General features: G+C 43.1%; 2 protein-coding genes across 3 annotated transcripts; both read right to left on the bottom strand.

The window, feature by feature from the left end:
* Window positions 1-1,066: 1,066 nt before the first annotated feature.
* On the bottom strand, window positions 1,067-5,496 carry rapsn (receptor-associated protein of the synapse, 43kD). 2 transcript variants are annotated; one of them, XM_070908076.1, is made up of 8 exons: window positions 5,272-5,496; window positions 4,218-4,556; window positions 3,340-3,498; window positions 2,407-2,505; window positions 2,107-2,229; window positions 1,966-2,019; window positions 1,320-1,519; window positions 1,067-1,139 (listed from the first exon to the last, which is right to left on the bottom strand). In XM_070908076.1, the coding sequence occupies exons 1-8, from the start codon at window positions 5,494-5,496 to the stop codon at window positions 1,067-1,069; spliced, it is 1,272 nt and encodes a 423-aa protein (XP_070764177.1). The 2 variants fall into 2 exon arrangements, with proteins under 2 accessions (XP_070764177.1, XP_070764178.1); XM_070908077.1 differs by lacking the exons at window positions 1,966-2,019; window positions 2,107-2,229 and having other exon boundaries at window positions 5,272-5,463.
* Window positions 5,497-6,839: 1,343 nt separating this feature from the next.
* Window positions 6,840-9,822, bottom strand: kbtbd4 (kelch repeat and BTB (POZ) domain containing 4). The gene is made up of 4 exons (XM_070907863.1): window positions 9,361-9,822; window positions 9,131-9,272; window positions 8,297-8,403; window positions 6,840-8,195 (listed from the first exon to the last, which is right to left on the bottom strand). The coding sequence occupies exons 1-4, from the start codon at window positions 9,820-9,822 to the stop codon at window positions 7,335-7,337; spliced, it is 1,572 nt and encodes a 523-aa protein (XP_070763964.1). The 3' UTR covers window positions 6,840-7,334.
* Window positions 9,823-10,859: the final 1,037 nt, after the last annotated feature.

Here is a 10,859-nt window from a genome sequence, read left to right as displayed (position 1 = left end):
CCTTTGCAAATCAGTAATCTCACTCTGGCTATTGAGATTTTACCACTTCACTAATATTTACATATGACTACAAATATGAAAACACTACCTTTAAATCATACTGTATATCTCCTCTAAATAATTATTTGAGTGTGATTGGTCAAAGAAGATCCTTTCCCAATAGGTTTCCTTCTCAACAATATTTGACCTTAAATATCAACATTATCGTGTCGACGGCAGACTTAAGAGTAAAACATTCCCAGAAGTGGACAGAAAAGGAATTTCTATGAACACAATGTGTGTTGATCCTGCTCCTTAGTCTCTGTGAATAAGGAAGAAAAAAGAAAAGCTGCGTGTTCCTGTTTTGTAAAGACATACTAGTTTTTGAATGGTTAAGAGATTTTTAGTTCATTTTAGGTTTTTACGAAACACCTCAAATAAATCAAACTTTCAAAACAAATTAACATGAGAATAGTATGTACATGAATACAATAATAAATATACCATGTATGAAATCAGTTAAATTCAGAAATGGCTGTGTTCTGGTAAAAAAAAAAAAATCAAAAAACTGTTGAGTAAAGAACAAGTGGATGTTGTGTAAAAGGTAAAATCAGAATATGAACAACAAACCCTGTGACTCAGATCACTGAAGATCATTTCATCTTGATTTCACTAAACAATTCTAATGCATAAAATAGCAAATACACGTTATAAATGCTCTGTGGACGGTCCATATTCCTCTAGATTTCAATTCTGCAACAAATGGCCAGTCGTCAGAGACAAAGTCGGCTCTTTCTTCTTCAGCTTATAATGAAATGTAACACTGTCGGTTATACCTCCTCAGTTAGCTGCAACTCACAGACTGATGTCTGCCAGTAAGATGGATGTCTTGATTGTGTCCTCAGAGCCGCCACACACTCTGCGACACTCAGGGTTCAGTTCAGCATCCTCTGCGCAGAGCAATGAATTATTACTCCTCAGACATCTTCAGCACATCCTGAGGCTGCCTGCTTCTCTCAGATCAGTCAGGAGCCTGCGAGGCTTCACGCTGTGTCTGCAGATCCGACGCACAAACACAGTCGCACAATCACACGAATCCAGGCTTCATGGAGGACTTGAAACATTTAGGACAGCCCTTTGTCCCGTTTGTCTGCAGACACCTGAAAGGATAAAACAGCCGCGTGTCAACAGCTTCATCTGTTGGCCTGCTGACGGTTAAAATAAAGAAATACACACATTAAAGTACCTCTTTAATAAAGTATATCACCTCGGATACTTCTTTTGGAGGCAACGCCATGTATCAACATCAAAATCACACTCTGGTACGCTGTGCTACTCACTTGAGATGGAAAATGTGGGAACAGGGTAAGGCCTGCAGTTTTTGGTCCCTGTCCCCGATGGACTCTCCACACATGCCGCAGTAGAGCTCCAGCTCCTCGACACACTGCAGGAACTTCACCACCTGCTCTCTGAGCTCCTCCTGCTGCCCCCGGCTTCGATAAATCCCCTCACTCAGGCAGTGTACCTTCAGTGTACACAACTGAAGATACATATCAGAAGAAGGCCGTCAATGTGACACGTAGACTCTTTGTGTGTGTGTGTGTGTGTGTGTGTGTGTGTGTGTGTGTACTATCATACCAGCATACCAGGATTTATACAACTCGGGCTGCAACGAATGATTACTTTTGATTCATTTGCCAATTATTTCCTCAAGTCATCGTTTTGTCTATAAAATGTCAGAAAATAGTCAAAGCTGATGTCTTCAAATGTCTTGTTTTGACCGACCAGCAGTCAAAAGCTCAAAGATATTCTCTTTACAATCGTGTGACAAAGAAATCTTTGAGTAAATGTTTGGGCGTTTTTGCTTAAAAAATGACAAAAACGATTATTAGATGATTCATTTCCTCTCAGTCAGCTTGTCGATTAATCGACTAATCGTTGCAGCTCAACCTGTGTGATTAGTCCTGCGTAAGGAACATCAGTTACCTTGTTTCCCATCCCATCTGCCAACTCCTGTGCTCGCTGCAAAGAATCAAGAGCCTGGAAAGTAAAGTGAGAGAGGGTGTGTCATTTTACAGTTGTGTCAGTCATATTTTGCGTTTGTGAGATTTATATATAATTACTTACCTTGTCGAATTCTTTCTGCAGAAGCCAACACTTTGAAACTCCCAGGTAGACCTGTGTTTGTCCAAGACGGTTTCCGATCTCAGTCATGATACCCAGTGCAGACTCGTAGCGAGGGAATGCTTTCTGGATGGATGAAGAGAAAAACCGAAATAAAGCTCAGCATATAGATGTTGGAGGAATAAACAGTTAGAGAGAAAAACGTTTAATAATTTCAGTGAGAAAGCACCAAAAAAATATATAAACCAAAGATAAAATCTCATCATTAAACCCAACAGGTCTGCACAAATGGTGGCACCTTACATCAGCGTCATGCCTGCAGCGGTGTATGTCTGCAAAGTTTAGTAAGCACAGTGCCTGCAGAGGACGGTCGCCATGCTGCAGAGCAATCTTCATGGATTCCTGTTGAAGTGCAAACAGAGGTTTTAAGATGATAAAGGAGTTTGTCTGACCGCCTCACCTGTGATACCAAAGCTCTGCTGAAATCTAATGATGGGGAATTATGGAAAATCATTCTGGATCATTTGTAAATTTTTAGGAAAATTGGACTTTCAAGTAAGTCAGGTTTATTATCAGCAGAATGAAAAGCAAATTCTTTGGAAGACAGCATTCAGCAGTGAATTGTTTATAATGAAAAGACGTGTGAATCCTGCAACTGACGGCCATATTTAATTGAACTACTTTTACAAATGGCGTGCGGTTGTTTTATTTAGCAGTTTCAGTATATTTTCAAATAAACCAGCCTTGAGAAGTGATGCAGAACATGAGACGTTGTTGTTTCACCTTTAGGACTCCTCTTGTACTCTGGTATTCTAAATATGACGAGATGGGTAAATTGTTTGTCCAAGTGCGTTTAGGCAAATGTAATAAATCTGAAATGCTTCCTGCTGTCTTGTTACTATACTTTTGCACTCCAAGGCAATGACATCAAGTTATTTTTCACCCTCAGTACACAATTAGAACAGAGGGAGGACTAAAGCCACCCTCTTCATTAACACTTTAAACCAGCGCCTCTGTGAGCATATTTTTGTCGAGGTCCTGGTACAACAGACCAACTGGCGCTTGCACCTGTCGGCAGCACAACATCTACTGTTTCTGCAGCTCCGACATCAGAACATCAGAACAGCCAAAGGCACCGGGGGGTTAGCAACTTTGTGAGGAAACAAAAACTGTGACATTCTCCACAAAGTTATGCAGGTTTGTCTCTGTGGGATGAATCCAGTCATGAAACAATACCTCACAGCACTCCATGGCGTCTGGGAGGCGCTCCAGTTTCCTGTAGGCGACAGCCATGTGGTACTGGCTCATGGCTCGATACTTGAGGCTCCAGCCCTTGCCGTAGTCGTTGACGAGCTCGGCTGCTTTGCAGGGGAAGAACAGGGCTTTCTCATAGTCCTGTTGACAGAGGTTATTGATGAGTAAGGCCTCTGGTGTCCAATTATTGCCCACAAATGGCAGTGTCTTGGTCAAATATCCAATTTAGATACTACTGACATGGCCTTTTTGGTTTGTAATCCCCTTCAACATTTGACAGTGTTCAAACAAAGAATCTTTTAGAAACTGAGTATTATTAACAGGCATATTAGAGGTTTTCTTTCATAAAATAACATGACATATGAGTGCATTCTTCAAATGCCATCATCACAATCCCATTGAAACCAATCCTCCCTGGGAAGCCGAGGGATTACTCTTACAAATCTCTGATGTCAAGGGTACTACATAAGCCCTCCGCCAGCCAGCCTACACCCTCCGCCCTTGTTTTGCAATGCCCAGTACTACATGAGCTAACCATTGATGATGTTAACTTGGATGCTCTGCAGTGTTATCATACTCTGCAAATGTGTTGGCAACATCAATATTGATTGCACCATCAAGTCACACGTGCAATCTGATAAATGTTTTACCCAAATAAAATACCTGAGAAGTATTTTAGATTTTGTTTACAGCTCAGAAAGGTTCTTTTTCAGACTCATTACCTATAATATCTCATACAAGAACACAATTAGTCAAAAGGTAATGCTGAGCAAAGACTAGGATGTAGTATTTGCAGTGTAGCACACATTAAAAAGCTTTCAGCTAGACTCAGAACAGTCTTTCGTTTTATATAAAAGTACCTTCAGCTGGACATAGATGTTCCCCAGACTGCAGCAGACTCTGCACTCCAGCATCTTGTCGTCGTTGTTGTGTGCGTAGCGCAGGGCCTTCTCGTAGCTCTCCAAGGCTTTCTGGAAGACGCTGAGGCCCAGGAAGGCGTTGCCCATGCTAAGACATACCTGGCCGTTGAGCTGCAGGCTGACAGTGGTACCCTGCATGTTTAAGCAGGTCTTACAGTAGGACACCGTTTTCTGGAAGTCGCACAGCTTCTCGTTGCTGCGCGCCAAGTTCAGGTAGCCCTCTGTCAGGTAGTCTGGGTCCTCCATTTCTCTGGCCGTGTCGATTTGATCTAGAGCGTACTGCACAGACAGTGTAAGGTGATGGAAAACTTGAAAATTGTGAATAATAAGAGTCTTTATATGATGCATTTATTCAGAGCTATAAGGCCTGAACTTTATAATGACCTCATTAAAGCCGGCTGAAAGAGAGTGGGTGCTGCTTGAGTAAAGATGATCATGTCAACAAGACACCCCACACTGATACTCGGGTTGCAGGGCACTTATTTACTCTGCATCGTGTGGAAGCCACAAATTAACCCATGCTTCTCAAGATCACTGTAAATGGAACCAAGAGGGAGACTTTTGACCTCTTCTCATTCAACAACCACTCGGACATTGGTGCAAATGTTAAAATGCCACGACAGCATGAACTGTACCAGTCCTGAGCATGATGACATATAAAACTGCTGAGATATGCGGTGATATTCACACACACACACTCACACTACTGCTGGTTGCATAACACAAAATATGATCACACTATTAAAAATGTGAGAAATTCACAATATAACACAAATGATCTAAACCAAAAGACAACACAGCTGCTGAGAGTAGGAATATTAATAAAGGAAAACTTTTCATACAAGGGGAAAAAAAGTCACATTGCTTAGATACATGTTCCCAAAATTAAACCTTTAAAGAGAGTACTCATCAATATATACTGATTATATGTCATTCGGTTAACAATGTTGTATTAAGTTATTGTAAGTAGCATTCTGTTCTTTGGGAGGCTTACTTTGAGCATATCTTTATATTTTCCCATCTCTGAGTGAGCTGTGATCAGGCACCCCAACACCCGAAACTTCCCTCCAGGATCCGAGGTCTTCTCCAGCACTTTCGTCCAGACATGCAGGGCTTTGTCCGTCTGATTGGACTGATACAACTTCAGGCCCTTCTCTATCTGCTGCTTGGTTTGGTCCTGGCCCATCTCTGGTGCAAGGCGCCTCATAAAAATATTCATTCGTTTAGGCCATGCAATTTCAGTGAGGCACCAAAAAAGTAGATCCTTGCCATGCACAGCACAACTCCAAAGAAGATCCCTTGAAGACGATCCCCCTGAGAGGTCGGTGCCAGAAGGCCTACCAGGTCCCGCTCTCTCAGCTCCGGCTGTGCTGAGATGGAGAGGAAACTGGATCCACCAAAGTAAAACGGCAACACACCAAGACCATTATCGCCAGTCGCTTTGTGGAGAGCTGGAGGGACGGAGAAATACCTTCCCCATTTAACCGTGCAGTGATCCCCTCTCACCATCAAGTGTTCAAAAATTCTGCCTCCGATTTCCGCTTAAAAAATGCCAAAGAAACACGTTTCCCGGTGGAGTGCGAGCAGCGATATCCCAGAATATCTACTCCCTCCACACCCCAGCGAAAGGAATTCTCAGCACCCCCGTGTCCAACCCCCTCCACCTTCCTCCTACTGCTGGCGCTACAGCAGATGGCCTTGTCACTCTAGACCATGTGTCCCTTCAGGAATTCTGTCCTGCCCTCAGCAAGCAGCCCCAAGGTCACTTCAGCTCCTAGCGATCTACCTCCACACTAACCCTCACTCACTGACCAAACGCCGGACTACACATTTTTACACCGCAAACCTCTGGAGCATTAAAACCACACATCCACAAATGGATCTGACCAGACTCTCACATGTGGGACTGTGAACTGTGATATGGGGGCTATAAACAGCTTTATTGCCCAACATTACAGGACTGCATGTCAGATGGGGCTCGTAGTGGCCGTCAGTTCCTATTGGGAGTTCTTATGGAGGCGCATATGTGCCCCCAGAAACCCCCACCCCTCATCTTGGCGTCAGCAACTGATGCTTAGAATAGTTCACAAAGTCTGACATGTTACTGGGCTTGGGTTTCAGCTGCACAGCCTCCTGCAACACATCAATGGGATCAAGGTTTTGGCCTCTCTGTAGTAGCTTTCTCTCCTTCACCCCCCCCCCACCCAAGGACAAAACAGGCACCTTTACCACCTCGCCATTCACAAAACGCATTACCAATCCAAAGATAAATGCTGTTAGGAGTTGTGTCTTTGAGGCAAAGCCTTCAATAGCTTCACAGCAACAAAGTGCACCACTTCTAAATGCATTGCTGTATAATTGCACAAATGAAAGATCCTAAATCCCTCGTAATAAACATAGTATTAATAGTAATAGACAGTTCATGCATAATGGCTACAGGGCCATAAATATCAAAACAAACAGCGACAGCTCGTAGCTACAGCGATATATTTGACAAATCCGTTAACAATACTTGAACATGTACATCAAAAAATACAATCTTAAGACAAGAAACTGTGAAAAATTGAAAAGTTAGAAAACATCATGTTTATGCACATCTGACCTAAAATTTGACATCTGAGGATATTTAGCCTACAACATCATGATACACGTATTCACATACAATATACTGGAGGATGTTTTATGGTCAGCAAAGTTTTTCTACACTGAAGTTGTTCATGCGTGTCAATAAACAAGCAGCGCACAGGAAACAATGTTAGTTCATCACTGGTTACAGCATCACAATGAATTGTTTGACTTCTCAGCTAAGGGATCCACAACGAGACACACTGTAATACAACAAGTGACACACACACACCGCTGTGCTGTTTTTACTGGTCTGGAGGTGAAGTCAGAACGGAATGAGTGACACAGAAACCAGCTGAGTAAATAGATTTAGAGCAGGTCTCCTCACAGGATGTCTGAACAGTGAAGTCATGGTAAGTTATCCAACAAGTCTTCCCTGATTCTCTGTGGCGAGTGTGTGGACGACCACGGTGTGAACATCCAGAGGACAGTTTAGGCCAAAACAAACTGCCAGTTTGTGAGGAGGATTTTTATGCCTCTGATAACGGAGACGACAGATGTGGCCGGGTTAAACTTTAACGTGTTCGCGTCACCTTTCTTACATTTGTCCCTGAAGACGTATATGCAGCCATTGCAGCTGGCCACCTTCCACAGTGAAGGGACGCAGCTCCACACCTCAGGGAAGCGCAGGCGGGTGAAGCTCTCCAGCAGAGGGTTGTAGCACACCAGGGAATCTCCTTCTCCTACGATGAAGATCACGTCCATGTGGACCGCAGCATGCATGCAGCCTGCGAACGGCAGCATGTAAGGTTTGATCTGGCACTTCTGGGAGGCAGTGTCAAAGCACTGAATAAGTCGAGATGGCTTAGTAAAAAAGTCCATGTCGTTCTCCTCCCCTCCGAGCAGGTAGATGGTACCTCCCAGATTAACGCCAGCAGCCCCGGACACTGCAGTGTCCAGCTGGCTGGTCTCTGTCCACATGTTGTCCTTCACTGTGTAGTAGATGACAGCGTTAGAGAGTGTGTCCTGCAGCGTCTTTCCTCCTAGTGAGTAGATAGCGTCCTCAGTACAGACAGAGACCATGGTATGGTGAAGGCGGTCTCTGGGCAGTGGGGCGCAACGCTCCCAGTCCATAGTGTGCATGTTGCACTTCCACATGCGGCGAGGGATAGACCCCCCCACCACATACAGGTCACCTCCGTGTTTACAGGCCGCCGTGATCTGATGGCATAAACTGTTCTGGCCGCTCACGCTGATCGCGTCGTCCTCATCACAGTGAAGTGACACAGCCAGGGAGTGAGTCCGCGACTCCTCTTTACCAATCAGGTAAATGTGGACGTTCTCACCGATTTCCTGTAAACGTACAAGATAAAGACATAAATAAATAATCACAACACACATAAAAAGAGACCCTCTTCAACAATATTTTTCAGCTCTAGATGAAAGGATGTTACCTTGAGATTTTCTTGGAGGATACAAGAAAACTCCTCCCTCTCCACTTTGTTGTGGTTTATCCATGACTCGATGGCCACTGTTGGATTCTGGGAGCTTGGAACTCCATCTGAACACAAACAAACACAAAACCATAAAGCCTAGTGAGTCACATTCATAAAATATTTTTGGGCATTTTTGTCTTTAAGGGAAAGTTAATGGTGTTGAGGCAGACAGGAAACGAGGGGAGAGTGTGAGACTCAAGCCAGGGACATTGTGGTTATAAAGTAATTGCACTTAACCATCAAGCTACCAGGACGCCCCAAAAAATGTATATTCAAGTTTATAGGACTATAACTGTTTTTGCATGTTTTCATACTTACAAATGATGTGTTTTTACATAATTACATAATTTCCAAATATACTATTGCTTTTTGAAGATTTTGTTTTTCGTTCCATGTTTTTCAACCACCAGCTATTTCAGTGCCCTTTGAAAATCAACCTTGTAGAAACTGTAAACACAGTTTAAGATGTTTAACGCACCACAGTTAACACAATTTGCGTTTTAGTTTAGGTCAAATGTATATGACCATTGCATGCTGAAGCAAGTTTGACAAGCAAAAGTAAACACTGAGTTCATGAGGATGAATTAACTATCTGAAGCAAGTTTCAAGACTGTGTTAGCTCATAATCATATCATACGTAAATATATATAAAAGTTTCCAAAAGAAGGGTACTATTTGGAAAAAGGTATGATTTGGCTTGCAGCAATGCAAGTGATACAGTTCAGGCAGTAAATGGAAAAACACAATTTCAGATGTCATAGCACAGAGAGATAGGACAGCAATGGGTAATACCTTTGATGATGTCCAAGAGCAGACAGAGAGGCAGGTTAAGAAATTCTTCAGTCTGATGCAGCTGGGTCAGGTGGATTTTAGCACAATGCTTGGCTGCAGTATACAACTCCTGGTCACTGTGTCTGTCTGCAAGCCACATCACCTGGGCAAACAAAGGTAGTCAAAAAACTGATAATACACAATTATGATGAATTTGCAGAAACTGCTGTTTGTGAAAAACAGTGAATCACCTGCAGGCAGTTCTTGACCTCTACTGTCCGTGAGAGGAAGCGGGAGCATTCCTCAAACAGCGCAGTCAGCTGGTACATATCTGCCATCTCATAGGTGTCCTGCAGCTCCTCCACCGTCAGTTTAATTGTGCCGTGGTAGATGTAGTCAACCAGCAGCTGAAAGACAGTGGCACTGACGTCCTTCAGTTCAATAGAGCGGTTGTGGGACTCTTTGAGGTTGGAGGTGAACATGGAGCGGAAGAAACTGCTCTGTGCCGAGAGCACCAGCCGGTGCAGGTGAAACTCTTTGCTGTCCACGGTGATGGTGACGTCAGCGAACAGGCCGTCCTCCAGACACAAGTCCATGATGCTCTTCACCACCCGGCTGGAGTGGGAGCGGTCGGTGAAGGTGTATCCCAGGAAGTAGTTCTCCTCTCCCACAGAGCCCCCTACACTGAGGCCCCCCTCCTCGCTGGACTCCATCGTTGCAGCTCACCTGACAAAGTCACAACAGCATAGCATCCATTTACACTCAGTCGCCAGTTTATAAGATACGTCTTACTAAAACTAATACAGTCTAATATGAAAAAGCCTTGCAAGACATGTTACAGTTGAAAAATAAACTTATAAGTAGTCTCTAGTGGAGAAACTAATGGCCACATTATTTCTCAATTAGGTCTAACATATTTTGGCATTCCTGTCAGAAAAATTTTAACAAAAACTCAACATCATAATCTACATGAAGGCAGGATTATTGCAGGATTGTTGTATTGGACTGCATTTTACCTAGACGTATCATGTTAAATAGCAACTGAGAGCATAACGTTATAATGTGCCAAAACACAGAAGCAGCTGCTCAAAAGCTTAGTTATATTACCATTAAGCTAAATAATAAGGCATTTTTCATCGAGATCCCGTTTTGTGATGTCCCATTTAAATATATATAATACATATAAATAGATATATTCACATTTAATATATTTGTTCACATGTATTGACTATGCTACGCTAACGCTAGCTATGTTGTGTTTACGGTTAAAATCAGCTAGCTTTAGCACACACAGCAGCTAACTTAGCAGGCTAACGTTCCCTCGAGGGAAAATCCAACAGTGATATCGTGGAGGTGCAGTTATAATTAGCACTGTAAATGAGACAAGCAAGTAGCAACGCTTTAAACTAGACTAGTAAACAAGCGTGGTTACCTTTATCTCCACTACTTTATCATTCAGGAGCAGCTGAACTCTTCACCGGAAGTAAATAAACTTTTTCATCGGTCAGCTATGAAGTGACTCGCTGGTGTCAACTGGTGCTACTGCCTCCGTGTGGTGGAGCTGTGTTACTACAGCTGTCATCTTGGAAATACTCTACTTTTCTTCTAGATGTAAATAAAGCTGCGCTACACTCAGTTCACGAGATTGTTAATTATACTAAATAAGTAATTTAAACGGAGGGGATTCAGTAATGTAGGTTGGACAGTTACAGTTGGTGACTCCAGGGTATGTTGTGATAAAAACAATGCC

Source organism: Enoplosus armatus, chromosome 6 (assembly GCF_043641665.1).
Source record: "Enoplosus armatus isolate fEnoArm2 chromosome 6, fEnoArm2.hap1, whole genome shotgun sequence".
NCBI classification, from domain to species: domain Eukaryota; kingdom Metazoa; phylum Chordata; class Actinopteri; order Centrarchiformes; family Enoplosidae; genus Enoplosus; species Enoplosus armatus.
This window is presented reverse-complemented; position numbering and strand designations above follow the sequence as displayed.

Coding starts and splice junctions, on each gene's coding strand:
- rapsn (XM_070908076.1), bottom strand. CDS start 5,496: ATGAATATTTTTATGAGGCGCCTTGCACCAGAGATGGGCCAGGACCAA. Junction 4,557..5,271: donor AATATAAAGATATGCTCAAA/GTAAGCCTCCCA, acceptor CTGTCTGTGCAG/TACGCTCTAGATCAAATCGA. Junction 2,506..3,339: donor ACGCCATGGAGTGCTGTGAG/GTATTGTTTCAT, acceptor GCACTTCAACAG/GAATCCATGAAGATTGCTCT.
- kbtbd4 (XM_070907863.1), bottom strand. CDS start 9,822: ATGGAGTCCAGCGAGGAGGGGGGCCTCAGTGTAGGGGGCTCTGTGGGA. Junction 8,404..9,130: donor GCTCTTGGACATCATCAAAG/GTATTACCCATT, acceptor GTTTGTGTTCAG/ATGGAGTTCCAAGCTCCCAG. Junction 8,196..8,296: donor TCCTCCAAGAAAATCTCAAG/GTAACATCCTTT, acceptor GTACGTTTACAG/GAAATCGGTGAGAACGTCCA.